Below are 22,751 nucleotides of genomic sequence, written 5' to 3' on the forward strand. Positions count from 1 at the left end.
GGAGCAAGTTTCTAGCACTGGCAGGAAATACAAGGCTGTGTAAGTCACACATGCCTGTGAATTCAGGGCCGTAAGGATTGACATGAGCTCAAGCGCTGTCTTTAAAGCGCATCTTGACCTTGGTGGGGTTACCCAGGTATGTGCATGTGAAAGAATTCATGGGGCTCTAGCTTAAGATTGGTAGTTGTTGGCTTTTTTTTTTTAAGATTTTATTTATTTATTCATGAGAGACACAGAGAGAGAGAGAGAGAGAGAGAGAGAGAGAGGCAGAGACATAGGCCGAGGGAGAAGCAGGCTCCATGCAGGGAGCCCGACATGGGACTCGATCCCAGGTCTCCAGGATCACGCCCCAGGCCGAAGGCAGCGCTAAACCGCTGAGCCACGCGGGCTGCCCAAGATTGGTAGATTTTTAATGTATGTAAAGTATACCTCAGTGAAAAAAGAAAGGTGATGATCATTGACCGAGCGCTTAGGTACGGCTAAGTTTTGAGCACTCAGGCCCTGCACTGGAAGGGGCCCTGGAGCCCGGGCCCGGGCAGGACAGCTTCTCAGGACAGGGCACAGGGGCACCTGTCTGGGGATATCTGCATTGTGCAGAAGTTCTGGGCAAGCCTGTGATCACACTGCCTTTGCTGATGCCCTTGCCTGCCCTTGAAGGTGCTGGGCAGAGGGGAGTGATACAGGCTGGCTGAGTCCAAGGACCCAGAGCAGAGTCCCACAGGCCCAGCCACAAGGGTTCTTGGCTTCTCGCAGGATGGAAATCAAATACAAGCTGAGAAGAAGTGAGAGTAGAATGTATCAAAGACAGAGAGTAGATATGGACAGAGAATTTTCCGGAAGACTCAGAAAGGAAAGAAGAATGAGTCTCATCTTTACTTGGAGCCTGGGGTCTTTATTGAGGACGGTGGTGTGCATGTGTTGTGTCAGTAACCCAGGAACATAGACGAGTGTTTAGGTGTTCTCCATAAGTCACTTATGCCCTGGAGCCGGGGATTTTGATGAGTCAGTGGTGTTGGAAACAGATCCTGACAACCCCACCGTCAGGATGACATCCTTAGGTGTCATCTGTTGTGCTGGAAGACTCCAAAGAGATCATTAACTTTTCTTCCTTTGCAAGGAGGACATATGTTATCTGTTCTGTAAGGCCTGTGTAAGGTGAGAGGTGTAGGTCCTAGCAAGAACAGAAGCAGGAAAAGGAGCAGAGAAAAAAAGCCCAGCTTTTTTCTTGGGGTCCCTTCAGTTTCCATCTCGGGAGAACAAATACCCATGTAGGAAATAACTAGAGAACAAGTCCAGGTGAGACCATCAGGTCTCAGGGACAAAGTTCTTATCCTGCTGAGAAGGCTCATCTTCCCGGCTTCCTCATATCATCACCTACGACAGCAGATGAGCTACTGAGTACTGAGGTCATGGAACAGTGTCAGGCCAGGTGGGGAGAAGCTATTTGCACCTAAGAAGACAGCTGGCTAAGTAAACATGGAGCCATGCTGTCATCTCCATCTCTGTCTGTTTATGTCCCAGTGGGAATCTCTGTCACTCTCCCTGCCACACCATACACCCAAGATTCTCCACCTTTACCAGATACCCAATAACCTTCTGAGGACACACAGAGACCCAAGCAATCCACATGTCCCCGTGTGCACTCAACCGTTAGACGCTTGAACATCATGAACACTCAGGTTTGGTTGTTTGTGTTTACTAGGAAAGCATGCCTCTGGGCAGGATGACCTCTAGGCCTGGTTGGAAGGCTGGGGTACCCGAAACCTAAATAAAACCAGGAGACACAGGTGGGTGTCCACCTTCTGAAGCACTCACTGGGCTGCTTCATGTTCTTCTCCACAGGAAGCAGTGTCACATTGCCCGGAAGAAGGCCAACTGGCCCGAATCCAAAATGTTATCCAGGAGCTTCCCCCATCCCATTATAGGTAAGAACCCTTGGTAAAAGAAGTCCACAGCCTCTCAAGGTGGTTGAACACCAAAGATGCAGGCTAGTATCATAAAAGGGAACAAGTTCAGTGGATAGTGACTTTCCTGTGGCATTTTGAGGTGGGTGAACTGGTCGACTTTTATCAGAGTGAGTTGGTGCCTGCCCAGAGACATTGGCAGGAAGGGGCACCCCTCAGAGTCTCACAGGAAGTCATTCTGGTCACACAAGCCAGCATCACTGGCTATGATATCCTAGGTTCTTACCCAGATTCATAGCATAAACATATCTCTGGAATCCAGGTTGATTTTTTAAGGAGGGTTTGGCTGTAGCCCTTGAGCTTGTGGTTGACTGATCTCTCTGTTTGCTCATCAGTGCCATCCCTCACATCATCCTATCCTTCCATTTTGTTCTTACAGGTTAGCCCCTTATCTTTCCACCTTTCCCAGTTCTCTAAGCCTCTTTTACAAGGGGGCAAATTTTGTTACGGTATGAAAAAGAACTGGCTACAGTAACAGATGCCATTCATCCATGAGATGAGCTCTCTAACTAACAAGGGACCAAGTTACCCCTAGCTGGAAGAATAACTGAAAGAGCAGAGAGATAAGAGCCAGTTTCAAGATCGTGTGCCGGCAATGGTGGCCTGGGTAAAGGGAGGCCTGGGGAGCTGTCTCTGGCTCTCCAAGGGCCTCAGCTGACTTCTGACAAAACCATACCCCTTCTCCATCCTGGGCCAGCATGCCTAGGGCCAAGAAGATTATTTCCATCAATCTTGATACCTTCCTGATATCCCTCCAAAATTCATGAGATAGAAATATTTAGAATCTCTTAAATCCAAACTCAGAAATTATCTCCAGATGTCAGGCTTTACACAGGCGCTGAAGTTTCTTTGTTTTTAAAAAAAAAAAAATGAACCATTACAGGACCTTGGAATACCTGATTCGACACCTGGCCCACATCGCCTCCTTCAGCAGCAAGACCAACATGCATGCCAGGAACCTGGCCCTGGTGTGGGCGCCAAACCTGCTCAGGTAACCACCACGTGCTCACCGTCTCACCATCCCCATGGGCTCAGAGCAGCCCCCCAACTGAAACAAAGATTGGATTCTTCAAAACGGAAGCCTCTTGAAGACAAACCTATAGCTAAGTGGTCACTTGTCACACATAAATTAAGATAATTTTAATAGCATGAGCTCTTTGTGGTTTTTTGTTTGTTTGTTTTTTGTGTTTTTTTGTTTTGTTTTGTTTTGGGGGGGGAGTTTTAGCACGAGCTCTTTGTTAACCTGGAAACTCTGTGTTCCACAGGCGTTTTCTGGCTACAACTAGCATATGGCTGAAGTTTTGGGTCTGTAGGTCATAATTTTTTGAAAAGGCCTTTCTTGTCTGATTTACTGGCTTTTGTTGATCTTGGTGGGATCACTGCTTCATATGACTTCATAAATGATGACCTGACCCACAGAACAATTGGGGGGGGGGGGAGAGATCCTGTGGGGGGGAAAAATCAGTTCCTGGATATTTACAAATACAATGTTTCTAGTCTAGCAATGTATGATACCTGGTAATTGTTTTTAAATTTGTTCAGTGTGTTGGGCTTCACAGCCTTCAGAGAGTCCTTTTAATAGGTCTTAGTTAAAAAATATTCTAGAGATTAACAAACTGTATACATTTAGGAAATGGGGCTTGTGCAGAAGGCACATTGGCTTCCCCTTACTGCTTTCTGTTGTGGGCCAGACTCACTCACTAAGTGTGTTTCATCCATGATTTAGGTCCAAAGAAATCGAAGCCACTGGTTGCAATGGAGACGCAGCTTTCCTTGCAGTTCGGGTCCAGCAGGTGGTGATTGAGTTCATATTGAATCATGTGGATCAAATCTTTAACAATGGCACACCTGGGTCTTTGGAGAACAATGGTAATGGCTTCTTCTGGCATACTCCCTACGAGGCCATCCTTCTTCCTTGACTTAGTCATGGGGCTCAAGAATAAGTTAAGACGGGCTTGGTTCTAGTTCTGAGTGTTGGCTGTGCGTGTGTGCTGACTTCTTTGGGTGTCAGTGTCTGGGGTCGTGCATATATGTACATTGATCTGTGTGCAGCAAGACGTGTTCGTGGGTGGCTGTAGCATGTTTCTGATCAGTTTCATACATGGCCTATCCCTTGAACACAGAGTTCTGCGCTGGAATAATCTGTTGGTTGTGGTAAGCCATCAAACTCTCCAGGTTATTATCTACAGATAACATTCCTCCCTTTTAACTATTAGATTTCACCTTTCCTTTCATTATGGTATTTTGGAAGACCCTTTTGCCTACGTCTGGGAGTTTTACGTGAATGAGTTAAGACGCAGCATGGTCATATGCACATGTATGCTCGGAATGCATTCTCTTCACAAGCATTTCTTGAGTGCTTACTTTGTTCTACCGCCCAGCAGGCACTAGGCATACAAAAATGAGTGTGGGTTTGTGGGCATGCCTATGCAAAGACTAGTTAGCACTGAAACCCTCTGTAGCCATGTTCTTGAGAAAGATCTAGCGATCGTAGGCTGGATGTGATGAGATGCGAGAATACGATTTCCTATAGCTTTCATAAGGATACAATGAACCCTAGGCATGAGTTGGTTTATGTTGCTTGAATTCCTGTGAGCTTAATTTGTAAAAATAAAAAATCTAGTTGATCAAGAAGCCTTGTAACTACCACTTGTGTGAATTTTCCATCATTAGCATAGGTCACAATCACCCAGAGGGCTGTTCAAATACAGATTACTGGACCTAATCCCCAGAACTTCTGATTCGGGGGGTCTGGAATGCTGCTAAGAATCTGTATTTCTCCCATTCAAGTACTAACCAGGCCCAACTCTGCTTAGCTTCCGAGATCAGAAGAGATTGGGCGCGCTTAGGGTGGTATGGCTGTAAGACGAGAGAATTTGCATTTCTAATGAATTTTCAGGCAATATTGCTGCTGCTGGTTGGGGTCCACACTTGGAGAACCAGTGGTATATGAGAATCCTATCTGCAAAATATTTGTGTTAGCTGATTAAAGCATTTTTTTTCAAGTTTAGCTAATGTGTTTGGAAAAAACAAGTATAACCATCAGAATAATCAATTGTAGTTAACATCAAATTTTGATTCCTGGCATAATTCCTGTCCTCTATGCGGCTTGTAACCTTTCTTTGAAAAAAAATTTTTATTGAAATAAAATTCACATAGCATAAAATTAACCATTTTAATCATTTTAAAGTATACAATTCAGTGGCTTTTAGTGTATTCACAGAATTGTGCAACCATCACCACCATCTAATTTCAGAACATTGCATCACTCCAGAAAGAAACCCCATACACATGAAGCAGTCTCTGCACATTTTGCCCTCCCCCGAGACCCTGGCAACCACGAAGCTACTTTCTATTTCTAGGGATTTGCCTCTTCTGGACATTTTATATAAATGGAATCATACAACATGTGGCCTTTTGTGACTGACTTCTTTCACTTAGCACATGTTCTCTGAGGCTCACCCATATTGTTACATGTTTCCTCCCTTTTTATGCATAAATAATATACATATTCTGTTGTATGCATATACTACACTCTGTTTATCCATTCTTCAGTTGATGGCCATTTGGGTTGTTTCCACTTTTTGGTTATTATGAATAATCTGCTGTGAATCCAAGTTCTTGTGTGAACACATGTTTTTGATTCTCTTGGTTGTATACTTAGGAGTGGCTAATGTTTCTTTTATTTTTATTTTAATTCTCCCAGTATAGATATATTTTTTGAAGATTTTATTTATTTCTTTGAGACATAGAGAAAAAACACAAATGGGAAAGGGGCAGAGGGAGAAGCAGACCTCTGACTGAGCAGGGAGCCCGATATGGAGGCTTGATCCCAGATCCTGGGATCATGACCTGAGCTGAAGGCAGATGCTTAACCGACTGAGCCACCCAGGCTTCCCTATAGATGTATCTTTTATCATAAGCTATATAAAGCCTTTTTGAAGGTAGGAGAGAATATGCATTTATTCATCCTTTTGAATCAACCAGTAAATTACTGGGGACTTACTCTATGCCAGGAACGATTGCAGGTGGTCTCTGTACATCATCTCATTGACTTATCACAACAACCAGAAAGTGTTATTGACCTTATCTTATATATGAAGAAGCAGAGCATGGGAAAAGCTTAGTACCTGCCCAAAGCCATACAACAGGTAACTTTGAGACTGAATGTTGAACCTAATTTTTCAGCCCATTGCTCTTTCCTTAACTCTATGCTGCCTCTCTGAAGAGAAAAAATAGGAAAATAGACCAATAAACCATTGTGGAGAATTAGGGCTTCTGGGAAATGTTCTTCTAAATAGCAAATCCTATCTGTTACTGTTAGTGTTAAAGCTGTTCCTGATTCCAACCTGGAAATGCCTGTTCTCCTTGCGACCATGCCTTAATCATCTTTTGTACTGTATATTGAAATCCAGTTTATTCTTGAGCCTTTAACTCTTGAGTTTCTCTAATACTTATTATTCAATGCATTTCATTTAAGTGTTCTTGTTATGAATTCATTTTGACTCTGGTAAGATAACATAGTTTTTACACAAGATGGAAGAAGCCATACTCTCTGGATGAATTTTAGATTTGTAAATAGGGTGGTTTTTTTTTTTTTAAGATTTTATTTATTTGACAGAGAGGGAGAGAGGGAGAGAGAGCAAGCACGTGTAGAAGGAGAGGAAGAGGAGGAAGCATGTTCCCTGCTGAGCAGGGAGCCTGATGCAAAGCTCCATCCCAGGACCCTGGGATAGTGACCTGAGCCGAAGGCAGATGCTCAGTCTACTGAGCCACCTAGGTCCCCTGGAAATAGGGTTCTATTTCATTTTTTTAAATATTTATTTATTTATTCATTCAGAGAGAGCGAAGAGAGAGGCAGAGACACAGGCAGAGGGAGAAGCAGGCTCCATGCAGGAAACCCGATGTGGGACTCGATCCTGGGTCCCCAGGATCACACCCCGGGCTGCAGGTGGCGCTAAACCGCTGCGCCACCGGGGCTGCCCAGGTTCTATTTCAAATTGGAAAGATTTTAGAAGTCATAGAATCCAATACCTTTGTTTAATAAATGAGAGCAACGAGGTCCAAGAGATTGTGATGTACCCAAGATTCATTAAAACGTAAATATGCATTGAGCACCTTCTAGGTGCCAGGCACTACTCTGCACACTGTGGACACATCAGTGCCCAAAATGGCAAAGATCCTGCCCTGCAGAAAACTCTAGTCTAGTTGAGAAGACAGACAATATACAAGGTTACAAATAAATACATGATCACTTTAAAGACAGTAAATACCATGAATAAAATACAGCAGGTTGATGTAATGGTCAATGATTTGGGGGTGTTATTTTGGTACCGAGTGGCCATGGTCTCTGAGGAAGTGATCTTTGAACTGAGACCTTATGACAAAAGGAAACAACCTCATGAGGATCTGGGGGAAGAATGTTCCAAACAGTAAGAACAGAGATTATAAAAGCTCTGAAGTGGCAAGGGGCTCAGAGTGGTACAGAAAGTAGGCCAGTGTGGCTAGAGCCAATGGGGCGTCCATGGTGGAGTGCCCTACCCTATGGGCACCAAAGACCAGAATACTGAACTATGGGTGTTGGAAGACACTATTAGGATTTCTTCTTCATTTCTTTCTATTGTATATTTTGTCATTTCTATGATTTTGTATGTTTTCTGTTATATATGACACTAACACAGTGGTATATGTGTATAATTTATAATGGGAATATACAGTCAAAAATTCTTACCATATATTTTTGTAGAGCACTGGGTCAGTGGGCAAAGAGGAGAGGGAAAACAGATGGAGAGTCCTTGTAGGTCAAGCTAGGAGTTTGGTTTGTTCTCTGTGCCATGGGAAAGTATTTGAGGATTTTGAGCAGGGAGTGTAGGGCCTGGACGTTCTGACTGCTGTGTGAAGGAGAGATGGAAAGGCAGCAAGTCTAGAAGCAGGAAGACCAGTTAAGGAGCAATGGCAGAAGTCAGGTGGGCCGTCCTGGTGGGCTGGACTAGCATGTTAGCAGTGGACATGAGGAAGGTGGCTGGATTCAGGATGCATTTTGGAGGTAAGAGTTGTAGGACTTGGGATGCCTGGGTGGCTCAGAGGTTGAGCAGTCTGCCTTTGGTTCGGGGTGGATCCCGGGATCCTAAGATCAAGAACAGCATTGGGCTCCCCGCAGGGAGCCTGCCTCTCCCTCTGCCTGTGTCTCTGACTCTCTCATGAATAAATAAATAAAATCTTTAAAAAAATGTTATATGACTTGCTTATTAGGCTAGATGTGGGAATGGGTGGCATGCCAAAGAAAGGAATGAATGAAAAAAAGTACTCCAGGTTTCTGCTTACAGCTGGGTGGCGCATGGTGCCATTTACTAACTTAACGAAAATGGGAAGGGTACCAGTTTAGAGGAAGGAGCAACAACCCCAAGCTCTGTTATGAAATGTGAAGTTAGGGATGCTTGTTAAACATCTAAGCAGAGACAATGAGCAGGCCTCTAGGACCCTGCAGCCTGAAAGTAGGGGGAGAGGTGGGTGCTAAACCAGCTGGGAGGTCTCTTGACCCTGCAGTGTAGGTTCTTGCATTGATCCAGTTGTTCCCAGAGTGATTGAATTGTTTAAGTAAATAAATAGTTAACAAATCACAAATAATCAAAATGCAAATAGTAAGAGTATAGAAAATTTAAATATTTTAACCTCCTTGGGATTAAGTTGAAAAACTGGGTTCAAGTTAGAAGCTACTGAGAAGTTTTTAGGATTGCGGATTTAGTTCATTTAGTTCATTGCAGTCCTGAGGAATGACCGTCATGCTGTCCTGCCTGGAAGAACCCAGTGTTCAGTACCGTCTCTGTTTCCTTCAAGGCCCTTTTTCAGTGGTTTTATTTTCCTCCTCCCAGAGAGGGTCACACGCTCTGCAAAGCGAAATAGTGCCATCAGGGTGCTCTCTGAAAATTAGGTGAGTCCAATACCCAAAATGGTTGCTGACTCTCGGTTGGTCCAAGTTATCTTTGAGTCTCTTTACACCTTCTGAAGGTATTACAGGAAGCTGGCAAGGTTGCCAAAGACCACTCAGAGGCCAACTTAGACGTCCTCTTCGTTTACTTAGATCAAGTTTTCTCAATCTTGGCACTGCTGACATTTTGTGCTGCATAGTTCTTTTTTGTTTTTTGGGGGGTTTTTGGTTTTTTGTTTGTATGTGTCATTGGGGTTTTTTTCCTTTCTTATTTTTCCACACTAGATAGCCCCCTTCAGTGCTCACAGCCCACTGGTAAGGAGGTTGGACAATGGCGTGGGGCTTCTTGCTCCTCTGGCACAGGTACACCATGAGGGTCCCAGAGAAGGGCCCACCATCAGTGCACCCCATGTGCTAGTGCTGGGTAGTTCTTGTTGGGGGGCTGTGCTGTGCACTGTAGGATGGTTAGCAGCATCCTTGGCCTCTACCCACTAGATGCCGGGAGTGCTCCCACACATGCTTATGACAACCAGAAGTGCTCCAGACATTGTCAGATGTCCCTGGGGAAGCGGCATTGGGCTGCAAAATTGCCTCAAGTTGAGAACCAATAACTTAAGAAAGGAGATGACCCTGGACACCATTGGTCTCTCATCATCACTTCCATTTCTTAAAATAAAAAATAAAAACAAAAACAAAAAACAAACAAAAATAAAACCATAGGAAGAAAAGATTAGCTTGCATACACTTAATACCACTGAGTCGTGAGTAAAAAGCCATCTGTGTTTTAAGGAATAGTACAGGTTATAAAATGTCTTTTCAGTGCAGAGATATAAACATTAGTGATCAGGGAAAGTATAGGCTCCCACATTAAATTGCCTTGGAGTGTGTGTGCTGTGGCTGCAGAGAGCAGGAACAGTCTCCTGCCTTGTTCTAGCTGAGCGAGGCCATGTCTATGGCTGGACATACATTCCTCCCTGGCCAAAGTACTAGGAAGTAAATGCTCAGTAAATGTTTGTCCTATGAATGAATGAATGAACGAATGGTCCCTCTCTGAAAAGTACAAGAAGTACAGGCTACCTCTCCTGAAGCCCTGTGTGCCTGCTGGCTGTCTGGCCATGGAGTTGTCAGTTCCTTATGTGCAGCCTCGGCCCCCAACCCCCAGAAGCCAGAGGGTCTGGAATGGAGGCACTGTGGGTGGGGAATCTGGCTACACTAGATGCACAGGCCTCCTTCCACCACTGAGCTCTTTTCTTTTTTGTATAGAAAACCCGCCCATCATGAAGAGCCTGACCTTGCCAGCCCTCTCCTTGCCCATGAAGCTGGTGAGCCTGGAGGAAGCTCAGGCCCGGAGTCTGGCTACTAACCATCCTGCTCGGAAGGAAAGGAGGGAGAATAGCTTGCCTGAAATTGTCCCTCCCATGGGCACCCTCTTCCACACTGTTCTTGAGTTACCAGACAACAAGTAAGCAGCATTCTCTTAAATTCTGGGGAACGTTTGGGTGGAGGCGGACAGAGTATGTAGTTATATAGTCTCAGAACCAACAATGGCAGCACAGGTTGTGGGGACAGGCTGGGTCGAGATGTGAGGGAACATTCCAGAAGAGAAGGGGAGCTGCCTCACAACTCTCTATCACCGGGATTGATGTCTTCCCTCACTGCTCTCAAGTCATGAAGACCAACTCTCCCCCCAGAGATCCCTAATGATGGGGGTGGGGCTCATAGGGGTCAAGAGTCATGACTAAAATCCCTTACTCCTTAGTTTAGACAAAACAGTCTTGACATTCTCAGAAGGACATCTGCTAAGATCAAAAACTTGACCCCCTCCCACCATCTTCCACCTCCAAGTGACATTATAAAAGCCATAGAGATGAATGGAGGATAAGCTGACAGGTAGTGCCACGCCAGAGAGCTCTGGGCATGCAGCACTTGGGGACACGTATGCCTGGCTTCCCTTCTTCCTTCCATACCTGTCAGAGCCCTCCTTCCCCTCCAAAACCAACCTGAACATCAATTTTATTCATAGGATACTTTCTTCATTGCTTCCTCTGTTGTAACCCTGGTCTCCACACATCCTTCTTCCCTTCTCACCTTCACACCCCTGTAAAAAGTAGGCAGTGATTGAAGCAGGACCCCTAAACTCTAGGCAGACAGTAGGTGGAGGGGCTGAAAGGCAAAATTTTCATTGGAGACTGTCAACCTCAAAGAGGTTTGAAAATAGACACCTTGGACTTCTTGTCAGCATGACCCCCAAGATGGTGGGGCTGTTTCCATCCAGGGAGGGAAAAAGGGGCTCCACATTACACAACAGTAGGGGTGCCTGTCACAGTGCATGTGCATCATGGGGATGGCATGCCTAGAACTCACCTGGCGAGTAACCCCTCCATTACCTGGAGTATGTGGATCATGCTCTTATTAGACTGAACCCCATTACTTTGCTCCCTAAATCCCTGGAGAATGAGACTTCCACCCAGGGATCAGAAAGAAGAGTACCTCAGGAGGACCATCAAGTGCATTTTCTCTGTGCCTTAACCACAGATGGGGCACACCATACCCCAAGGCATGCCACCCTATAAAGTAACCTCCCAGGCCAAGTACTTGGAAAAAAAAAAAAAAAAAAAAACTAGGCCCAATTCAAAAGAAACCACTAAGCACTGCAGATCTAGCTCTGATTGATTATAAAAACATGTCGGGCTTGCGATCTGGATGTTCTGTGAGAACCCTGTGGAGAAAAGGTCCTTTGTGGAAGCCACAGGTTGTAGGGTTTCATTGAGTGCTTTATGAAGTCTGAAGCTGCAGGAGCCAGAGCAGGGCAAGGCCTCTATGGTGACCTCTGGTGGCACCAGGCTCCCCGCACCCAGTCTAGCACTCTCCTTTCCTTGCCTCCTACTGAGGCAGCCTGGTGGGAGACATCAGGGAAATGAGAAGGAAACCACGGACGGACGGACGCACTGGTCAGCCCTCTGCTTTCTCTGCAGTGATCTTTGACCACACCCAGTGGCTTCCGGCTCTCCCAGGCTGGACTCCTTTCCAGGTCACTTTCTCGTCTGCCCCCTATTCAGCCCATGGAAGTCTCTGCTAGCCCTGTCCTCACCTGTGGGTGACCTAGCAGTATGGCCAAAGTGCAGGGGGCATAACAGCACTGAGCTCTTTGGTCTTTAGTGTTTACTCCTGCCAAAAATAAGTGTCTTTGAAAACCTCGGACTGCGGTGCTTACCAGAATTCCTACCAGAATTCCCAGAACTGTGTGTGCTCACTTGTGACCTCCAAGTCTCCCAGCCATCCCTGCTTCTGTCTGCCCTCACACCTGCCTTCATTAGCACACGTTTGCTCCTTCCCCTGGGTAATATGAAAGCCTGCCCTGTCATCCAAGACATCCCCAGACAGGGCCAGACTCAGGCTCAAACTGAATTTTATTTTACTTTATTTTTAAAGAGATGCTTTATTTTATTAATTTTTAAAGATTTTATTTATTTATTCATGAGAGATACAGAGAGGAGAGAGAGAGAGAGAGACAGGCAGAGGGAGAAGCAGGCTCCATGCAGGGAGCCCGCGTCGATCCTGGGTCTCCAGGATCACACCCTGGGCTGAAGGTGGCGCTAAACCCCTGAGCCACCTGGGCTGCCCTGAATTTTAGAGAGGAATTTCCTGAAATGTCAGAGCCATTTGTAACCAAGAGCATGATTAGGGCATGCATTCTCAATTTAAAGATCCCAGGGAAATGACCAGTTACCAAACTAACCCTTTATTATGGCTTGGCTCTTTTAGAAGAAAGCTCTCCAGTAAATCGAAGAAGTGGAAATCAATATTTAACCTGGGACGTTCTGGATCAGACTCCAAATCAAAGCTGAGTAGAAATGGGAGTGTATTTGTGAGAGGACAGAGGCTCTCAGGTAAGAATCACTAGCAGTTATGTTTTACGAGATATATATTGTATTAGAAAAACTCAGTTCAATCTACCTCCCACATAGGGAAGAACCCACCCTCCTGGTGTAGACGTGTTCACCTATCTGGGGACTCTCTGAACCCCATACTATTAGGAACTTATGGAAGATTATCCCACAGGCATAATCACTCACTAAGTCCATTTTCAGCCCTTCTCCCCTCAAGAGTATAGGGCACGGGGCTGAAAATTCCAAGCTTCCAATCATGGCTTGGTCTTTCTGGGGAGCAGCCCCCATCCAGGAACCCACCCAGAGTGGCCTCATTAGAGCTAAAGACGCTCTTATCACCCTGTACTCCTAAACCAGGGACAGAGCCAATATAGATGTTCTATTTTATGCGTATTTATTTATCATATATATAAAAGGAGATCTATATATCTATATCTATATCTATATCTATATCTATCTATATCTATATTTGTGTTTTTTTCCTAGCTCTGTTTCTTAGGTCTTTGGTTTGATCATGTCAAACTCACTAGACCTGAAACATAAACTTAAAGATTAACTAAGGAGTCTTTAAAAAAAAAAAAATTTTAGATTTACAAAAAAAAGTTGCAGAACTAGTATACAGAGAACCCTTTTACCTTCACGCAGCTGCTTTTGACGGTAACCGTAATACAGTGAGCCAAGCCAAAAAATTAACATCAATACAATACTATTAAATAATTTACAGACCTTATTCATAATTGACCAATTGTCCAACTGATATCCTTTTTCTGGTCCAGGAATGCATATTGCGTTCAGTTTCCCTGCCTCCTGAATCTCCTCCAGTCTAGGACATTTTCTCAGTGTTTCTGACCATGACACTCTGGAAGAGTATGGCCATTTATTTTGTAGACTATATATACTTCAGCCTGGGTTTGTCTAAAGGTTTTTCATGATTCGATTGAGGTTATGAGTGTTGTGCCATCTTAGCGTGTCCTATCAGGAGGCACATGGTGTCAATATTTTATTGCTGGTGATGTTAACTTTGATCACTTGGTTAATGTGCTGTCTACAAGCTTTTGTCCATGTAAAGTTACATTTTTTTCCCTTTCTGATTAATGAGTATATTGTGGGAAATATATTGAGACTATGAAAATATCCTGTTTCTAATTATACTTTTATCCCTGAATTTTAGCATCCATCAGTGGCATTTTTTTAAGATTTTTAATTTATTCATTTGAGAGAAAGAGAGACAGAGACAGAGAGAGCACAAGCAGGGGGAGAGAGAGAGGGAGAAGCAGGCTCCCCGCTAAGCTGGGAGCCTGACATGGGGATCCATCCCAGGACCACGACCTCATGACCTGAGCTGAAGGCAGATGCTCAACCCTCTGAGCCACCCCATCAATGGTTCTTGCCTGCAAACGTTATTACTGTCAATTTTTTTTAAAGATTTTTATTTATTTATTTATTTATTTATTTATTTATTTATTGAGAGAGCACAAGCAGGGAGAGCAGCAAAGAGAGAGGGAGACGCAGACTCCTCTCTGAGCAGGGAGACAGACATGTGGGGCAGGGTGTGGTTGTGGGATTATGACCCAAGCCAAAGACAGACGCTTAACCGGCTGAGCCACCCGGGTGCCCCAAAGGTTATTACTATAATTATAACAGTTATTACTGTGGTGTTTACCAAATGGTCATTTTCTGTTTCCATCATTCCTTCTACATCGATCAATTGAACTGCATTATAAGTAAGATCTGTCCCTTCTCATGTCCCATGACTCATGCCCGGGTTATATCTAATTTTTAAATAGGAGTGTTGCCTTGTGAGAATGATAACTGAATAATCAATGGGAATTGGTGCAGGAAGGAACTGAGGGGGTCACAGTACAATGGGGAATATAACCAATCCAGCTGAATACTGTCCTAAAGGGAAGTACAAAGAAATTTGCCACAGTGACCTTTGAAAGTCTGATTTTTAAAAAAATGATGGGGGGCAATACTTATGGAAACAAGTTGTAAAAGGTAAACAGTACAAATGCAATGAGCAAAACTTGATTGGAACCTTTGGGGGGAAGATGGGGCTACAAATGATAATTTTGGGGACAGATAAGTTATTAGTTGGTAGTTACTAGATGATATTAAGGAATCGTAAATTTTCATAGAGTGCTGATGGTTCTTAGGAGGCATATGCTAAAGTTGAAGTATTTAAAGATGAAGTGTCAAAATACTGAAACTGACTTTCATATGATTCAGCAAAATTTAAGTGAACAGGTGCATACAGATGCAAAAGGAGAGAAAGGAAATAAATGGTGAAGGTAAACCTGAGTGGTAAGTTTAGAGATCTTCAAATTTTGTGAATGTTTGAAGGTGCTGTCATTTTTTTTGAAGATTTTATTTATTTGAGAGAGAGATTGGGGGAGAGGGAGAAGGAGAGGATGAGGAAGAGGATCTCAAGCAGACTCATGCTGAGCGGGGAGCCCAGTGTGGGGCAGGATCACCTCAAGACCATGACCTGAGTGGAAACCAAGAGTCAGAGGTTCAACCAACTGAGCCACCCAGGTGCCCCCAAAGTGCCTTTTTTTTTTTTTAAAGATTTATTTATTTATTTTAGAGAGAGAGTACACAGGGGCGGGGCAAGGGAGGTGATGAGGGACAAAGGGAGAGAGAAACTTTAGCAGACTCCACAGTGAGTGCAGAGCCTGATGTGGAGCTTGATCCCAGGACTCAGAGATCATGACCTAAACTGAAACTAAGAGTCGGACGCTTAACCCACTGTGCCACCTGGGTGCCCCTGAAGTTTTTAACGATAAAGATTTTTTGGAGGAAAATAAATGCTTATAGGAAAAATAAGAGAAAATATTTTTAAGGACTTTCCTTGAGCCCAGTGATAACTGTACGCCAAGTACAGATGTTAGAAGTCTTCACAATTTGCCTACTGGGGTAATGAGGGATGTCACCGGGTATAGTGGTTACAATGATTCAGGCCTGGAAATAATAGAACATCCAACTCAATTGGCTTATGCAGTGAGGGAACTCACCGGGCTCTGTAACTGGACACCAGATGTAGGGAAGGTTTCAGGGTTTAACACAGTGGCTCTGTCTCCATTCCCCTCTTTTCCTCAGCTAAGGCCTCCCCTGTGGGTCAGCTTCATCCCCAGACTGGTTTCTTTGCTGTGACGAAATGGCTATAGTACTTAGAGGCTTTCCCTCTATCACTATGTCCAGAAGGAGAAAGAACATCATTTTTGGTAGCGTGCTCCTAAGAGCAGGGACTCTTCTTTCCCAGCAGCTCCCATTAGAAACACCCCCCACCCCACTACCATCTCTGTTGCCTTCACTGAGTCATATGGATCAACCCCTAGGGCCAAGGGAGTGCCCTGCGCTGACTGGCTTAGGCCTGGCTTCCTAAACCAATCACTGGCAGGGGGAATGGGATTACAGTGAGATGCACCCAAGAAGTACAAGGGCTTTGTGAGAAGGAGGAAGAGAAGCTGATTCTGGGTAGGCATCTACAACATTCGCCATATGAGGAATATGCCTTTCCAAATGGAAAGATATCTCAGGCGAAGAGGGCAGGTGGCCACAATTATCGTAGATCAGATACACATCAGAAATTAGGATTCGCAAAGGAGAATTTGAGGGGAGGAGTTCTTGGCAAGAAACTCCTGATCTAATAATAAAGAGATTTGCTGAAGTACATCAAAGAGAATTCCGGTTACAGAATCGGTGATACAATGCAAGAAGTTTACCAAGTAACAAAAAGTCAAAAACAATAGAGCAAAACAAACAGCAAAAAATGAAATCAGTGATTCGCTTTGATCTTGCCTTAGGAAGATTTCCACCCCCTCCCGACACCCCCTCCCTCCATGTGGTTTTCAAAAGGAAGAAGTCCAAGGTGCTGGCTCAAATGGTAGTCAACTCACAGAATGCACAGGATGTCCCTGGCCAGGGGGTCCCAGCCCAACTGCACCCCAGGGGTTCACTCCCATAGCAGATCTGCCCTAGGAGGTCTGTGGGGGAACCAGAGTATTGGCCATTTTTAGAAAATTGCCCAGGTGATTCTGAAACGCAGCCAGGATTGGAAGAAGCCATGGGTCTAAGACCTCGTGAACAAACTAATCAGAGACAGATCCTGGAATGGCTGAACTCTGAGGGGATGCAGGGTTGAAATGCAGGACCCATGAGTGCCAGTACCAGTGGCTCTCTGACCCTGCCTACTGCCGAAGTGCCCACTCTTCACCAGAGGAATGAATGTTGCTCAGACCCTCAAAACTGAAGACCGGGGGTGCGGGCAGCTTCTGGTCGCATCTACCAACATGGTCTCTGTAAGTGATACATGAACTCACTATTTGTTGAAATATGCATGTGAAAAAAGTCGGTAGATTAACATATGTAAATAATTTTAACAATCTTTTCTAAACTCCGTAACTAAGGGAATTTTCAAAATTGATTCACCATGTAGAGCACTGGGGACTTTTTTGGAGGGGGGAGATGAAAGGGTCTTCACCCATATTTAGAAAGCTGAACAGAAATAAGAAATAAAGGAGAAGAAAAACTGGGGTATTTTTTTTATTTATTCACTCATAAGAGACACAGAGAGAGGGGCACAGAGATAGATGGAGGGAGAAGCAGGCTCCTCAGTGGAGCCCAATGCAGGACTCGATCCCAGGACCCAGGGATCACGACCTGAGCCAAAGGCAGATTCCTAACCACTGAGCCACCCAGGTGCCCTGAAAAACTGGGGTATTGACCAAATGGAGATGCATAAACTTTGCGGTGTCCTGGACACTAACGTACTGGAATTTATGTATTATCCAACAGGGGGAGTCCAGGGAGGTCTCCAAGTGAACACTTTTAAGCAGGGAAGACCCAAAGCCATAGGGATAATCCAAGAGAGGGGGCTTGAGGACCCAAAGCTGCCAGAAAACTGGTAGATGAGCCTCCATGAGGTCAGGACAAGGTCTCAGACAGAAAATTATAATCTGAATATAGTCATGGGCCAAGGAGCCCTGAGCGCTTAGTCACCATCCAGAAACGGAGCCAGGGAATCCTTGGGACTATTCCCCAAAGCAGCTGCTGCGGCCACTGAGGACCACAAGAGGCCATATCATCAGAAGGTGGGTCTAGGATGCCTGGGTGGCTCAGTGGTTGTGCATCTGCTTTCAGCTCAGGACCTGATCCCAGGGTCCTGGGATCGAGTCCCACATCGGGCTCCCTGCATGGAGCCTGCTTCTCCCTCTGCCTGTGTCTCTGCCTCTCTGTGTGTGTCTCTCATGAATAAATAAATAAAATCTTAAAAAAAGGGGGGTGGGGAGGGGTCCAGCGTGGAAGGTGAACACTGGTGGCCGTGCAGAGAGAACTGCTGCCCATCCTCTGTGACACTTTGTGTCATCGGGTCACTGGCGCCACTCAAGGGTGACACGTGAAATTGAGAGAAGTCCAGAAGTGCAGCCTCTGGAATACCAAGGCGGAAGCTTGTCTCCAAATGAAGGGGCACTGGCCAGGCAGCTGTAGGATGAAAAGTCAGTTTGGAAGCTTGTGGAAGTAGCAGATCTCGAAGGACAGGAGTTCTAGAATATAAGTCTCGAGTACAAGTAGAAGCACGGAGGCGGAGGCAGCTGGCTCTCCAGGGTTGGGTGCAGGCAGAGAGAAGCCCCGAGCCAGGGGGGCCAAAGGGCTAATTCAGAGACTCCCAGAGCAGCAGGGCTTGGGGCGAGGAAGAAAACGGGGGAGATTTAAAAAAGGGATGCCCAGCTCAGTTTGGGGTAGGGCCAACTCCGAGGGCTCCCTGCAGGCCATCTCCTGAGTCCCCCCGGCTGCTGAGCCCTGGGCCATCCTGAAGAGCAAGACCAGCAAGGGTTCCTCCTTGCTGAGCATTTCCTCTGCCCTGGGTTAGTGCCACCTGACTGACACAACAACTCTATTTTTCCTCATTTCCCGCATGAGGAAACTGAAGTTTCGGGAAGGTCAGCTGTGTGTCTGAGGTCACGCCGCCCAGAGTGGCAGGGTTGGGATTCGAAGCCAGAGTGACCGGACAGCCACGAGCCCTGGGGCTCCCACTCGGCTCCCAGGCTGTCCTCTTGCCCCTCCTGGCAAGCTGCCTGGGAGGAGCTACCTTCCAGCCAGCTCAGCAACCTGAGAAGAAACGGCATTTCGAAGGGCTGAGTCCAGTGCCTGGAATCTGTGTTTACTTGGTGAAGTCACACTCGTCCCCAGATCTGCCTGGGTGGTTTACCGAGATGCACAGAGGACACCAGGCACATAGTGGGTGCTCAGGAAAGGCTTGGTTTGGATCTGCTCCACGGTGAGGTCATTTGGAGGAGCAACCAGCCTGCAGCCCTCAGGGGCAGAGCTGCACGGTCCCTTGGGTCCCCCTCACCTGCTGCACCAAATTCTGCGTGCTGTCTGACGTGGCTGTAGTCACGAATCCTGCCTTCCAGCCTGCCAGACGGCAGGAGGGGTTGCTTGGAGCCTCCTGGAGGATTTGGTTCCCCCGGGACGATTTGGTTCAGCGCCTCTCATTGGCCAACAGCCATTGGACAAAATTGTAGCTTACCTTTACCTGTCAAGTGTCCCCAAAAACCTTGATCTGCAAATGCCCTGTTTTTATAAGCTCAGTCCCATGATGAAAATAAGAGCATCCAGGGTGGAATGGGGGAACGTCTTCCAAAGGGGAAAATGATAAATACTTGAAAAACTTTCCTGAAGAAAGTTCTCTTGTGTCCTTGCAGCCTGGCTTCTGTCCTGATCACTTCCTCTCAACATGCACTCATCAGGGCTATTTTTCTCTTTTTGTCTTTAGTGGAAAAGGCTACCATCCGACCAGCTAAAAGCATGGACTCGCTGTGCTCAGTGCCTGTGGAAGGTGAGCTCTCACAGCTGCTTCCAGAACTGGGGGTTGTCACTGGGAGACAGGAGCTCCCGTACCAGACCTGCCTTCACAAGCTACCTGCCTGCTGGTCTCGTCACAGTCAAGCACGTGGCCTGGTCCCAAATCTCCCCTGACCCTGCCCGAGCCCAGTGGCTTCACATAGCTCCCCCTCTGCCGCTGCCCCATGTCACACCACAGGCCTTGGCCTAAAGGGCCATCCTCCTCCTCCCGCCTTCCTCTAACCGCAGCGGGAGATGGCAAACCTGAACCAGGTGAAAGGGCAATTCCTGTGAACCAGGGCAGGTGAGGCTTCCCCCTTGGGTGTAAAGAAGAGCCCAACATTGGTTTTTACCTCACAGTTCAGTGCCTCGATAGAGAAGTCTTGAATTTGCACGCTCCCATAGGCATTAGCTCCCTCGTACCTGTTGGCTCATGATTTCGAGTTGTTGAGTGATTCATTCATTTACCAGTGGACGGCAATGGGCACCAGCCTGGCATGCAGCTGGTCATCCCTGTGGCGGGGTGGCTGTGTGTAGTGCTGCCCGCGAGGTGACACGTCGACAAAGCGACACCATGTTGGTCTTAAGGGCTGACTTGCCTGTCCCTCTCGCTTCTGTTTTTGTTAAGCAGCCAACGGGCACTGCTTCGAGTCGTGAGGCACAGGGCTTCCCTGGCAGCAGACTGTTTAAACTCCCCACGTTTATCCCATGACATTCCAGCTCCTTTATTATTTTTTAAATTTTATTTATTTATTCATGAGAGACACACACACAGAGAAACAGAGGCAGAGACATAGGAAGAGGGAGAAGCAGGCTCCATGCAGGGAGCCCGACGTGGGACTCAATCCTGGGTCTCCAGGATCACACCTTGGGCCAAAGCCAGGCGTTAAACCACTGAGCCACCCAGGGATCCCCTCCAGCTCCTTTAATACAAAATATTTTGCCCTCTGATAAGGGAGGCATCCTGAAACAATGCCGAAAACCTGTAGAACAACCTTTTAAAAATAATTGTAAAATACTCAGGGAACTCTTTTTGAGCTGGCTGGATGCTTCTAGCATTTTCCTCACCTTCATATTCAGCCATTCGCTTTGGTTCCAGAGCCTCTTGAGGCAGTTCTACAGAATTTAGGATTTTGAGATCGAGGCCCTCACATCGATGGGCACCGGGCAGCTTGTCGGCCTCCCAGGGACTTGGTTTCCTCGCATGTTAAAGGTCATGACACTTGTCCTACGTAAGCGGTTGTGAGAACCGTAAACCCCATGCTGCCTAGACCGTGCAGCGGGGCCCTTAGGACCTCGTGGGGAGTTACTGTCCCCATCCCAGGCGACTCATGTGTTATCTCGCAGCCTCTTTATTTCCCATACAGATTTTTCTTTTCTTTGCTTTCACTTTTAAGCCAGTTGGGAAATTGCTCCTCACAATTGGGCTTTCTAACTTTTAGTTAATTTACATTTCTAGTTTCTCATCCCCTGAAGCAGCAGGAAGAAGCCTGGGAAAAGGGAGGAAGGTCTCGCTGAGAACAGCATTTGTTTCCTTGCTGGGAAATCAAACCCCTGTTGGAGTCCATCTGCCAGAGGAGGCTTAGAACAATACATTTTTAAAGTTTTAAAGTAAAACAAAATTCTGTTATTTTGCCCTTTTTTGTCTTCTCCTTCATTTTGAGCAAACGTCGTGCCGCCATCTCCCAGCTGTCTGTTTTATTTTTTCGTGATCTACGGTCACCGGGTGGTGGAGGACTGCTCTGGCGACCTTAGCAGTGGCCACCTTCTGGAAACCGCTCTACCTGCAGAGTTTAGAACAGGTGCATGCGACGCAGCCGCATGCGACGCAGCCGCAGGTGGTCCTCCCAGGGCCTCGTGCCCGCATTCTGTGCTTGCTCTCGCCTCAACCACGTGCTGTCTGCCTGTCTTTCCAAGAAGGGCCCCGCTCTCATCAGAATGCTCTGCCTCGGCAGTGCTGTGCACCTCCCTTCCCGGAGGCTGTGTAGTGGGGTGTGGGGGTGCGTGTGAGTGCGTGTGTGCACGTCCCGGCTGCTGACCCCGTGTTTGTTTGCTCTTTCACTAGGGAAAGAAAACAAAGGAAATTTTAATCGAACGGTCACCACCGGTGGATTCTTCATTCCAGCGACAAAATTGCATTCGACCAACCCCGGCAGCTCATGCGATCTCAGCAAGCAGGAGGGCGAGTGGGGCCAGGAGGGGACGCCAGCGGGGGCAGAGGGGGGCTTCGACATGAGCGGTGACCGAAGCCAACTGCAGGGCGCTCAGGCCCGGCCCCCGCCCGAGCAGCTCAAGGTGTTCCGGCCCATCGAGGACCCCGAGAGCGAGCAGACAGCCCCCAAGATGCTGGGTATGTTCTACACGTCCAGCGACAGCCCCAGCAAATCTGTCTTCGCCAGCAGTCTCTTCCAGATGGAGCCCTCTCCTCGGCACCAGCGCAAAGCCCTGAACATCTCTGAGCCCTTTGCCGTGTCCGTGCCGCTGCGAGTGTCAGCTGTCATCAGCACCAACAGCACCCCATGCAGAACACCCCCGAAGGAGCTCCAGTCGCTCTCCAGCCTGGAAGAGTTTTCATTCCAGGGGTCAGAGAGTGGAGGTTGGCCTGAAGACGACAAGCCACTGGGAGCCGAGACTTCTGCAGGTGAAGCCCGGGAGGGAAGGCTTCTTTCTCTTCCTTCCTTGCTTCCTTCCTTTTTCTTTCTTTTTCTTTCTTTCTTTCTTTCTTTCTTTCTTTCTTTCTTTCTTTCTTTCTTTCAAGATTCTATTTATTTGAGAGAGAGAGTGAGAGAAAGAGAAAAAGCACTAGTGGGGGGAGGGGCAAGAGAGCAGCAGACTCCCCACTGATCAGGGAGCCCGATACAGGGCTTGATCCCAGGGCTCTGGGATCGTGACCTGAACCGAAGGCAGATGCTTCACGGACTGAGACACCCAGACACCCCGGGAGGGTTTCTTTTCATTGCAAGGGATTAAAAAAACAGACTTAAACTTGTTTAAACAGAGTTTGCAAGACATTGTAGTGAAGTGGTGAAGACTGTGGGCTCTGGAGCCAGATTGCCTGAGACCGAGTCCAGTCTCACCCATTCCACTGTCCCATCTCTATTTATTTATCTTATTATTTATTTT

The 22,751-nt window shown here is 46.6% G+C and overlaps 1 protein-coding gene across 4 annotated transcripts in view; it reads left to right on the forward strand.

Annotated features, from left to right (window-relative positions):
- Nucleotides 1-22,751, forward strand: part of ARHGAP31 (Rho GTPase activating protein 31) — a 111,314-nt gene that overhangs the window by 76,186 nt on the left and 12,377 nt on the right. For 2 of the 4 annotated variants that reach the window (XM_049105540.1, XM_049105539.1), the window contains exons 4-11: nt 1,843-1,925; nt 2,848-2,955; nt 3,691-3,833; nt 9,178-9,255; nt 10,156-10,354; nt 12,658-12,782; nt 19,561-19,623; nt 21,694-22,269. In XM_049105540.1, the coding sequence (XP_048961497.1) occupies nt 1,843-1,925; nt 2,848-2,955; nt 3,691-3,833; nt 9,178-9,255; nt 10,156-10,354; nt 12,658-12,782; nt 19,561-19,623; nt 21,694-22,269 (1,375 nt within the window). The remainder of the gene's footprint in view (nt 1-1,842; nt 1,926-2,847; nt 2,956-3,690; nt 3,834-9,177; nt 9,256-10,155; nt 10,355-12,657; nt 12,783-19,560; nt 19,624-21,693; nt 22,270-22,751) is intronic. The other 2 variants (XM_025476531.3, XM_049105541.1) reach the window with 1 other exon arrangement.

This window comes from Canis lupus, chromosome 33 (assembly GCF_003254725.2).
Source record: "Canis lupus dingo isolate Sandy chromosome 33, ASM325472v2, whole genome shotgun sequence".
Lineage (NCBI taxonomy): Eukaryota > Metazoa > Chordata > Mammalia > Carnivora > Canidae > Canis > Canis lupus.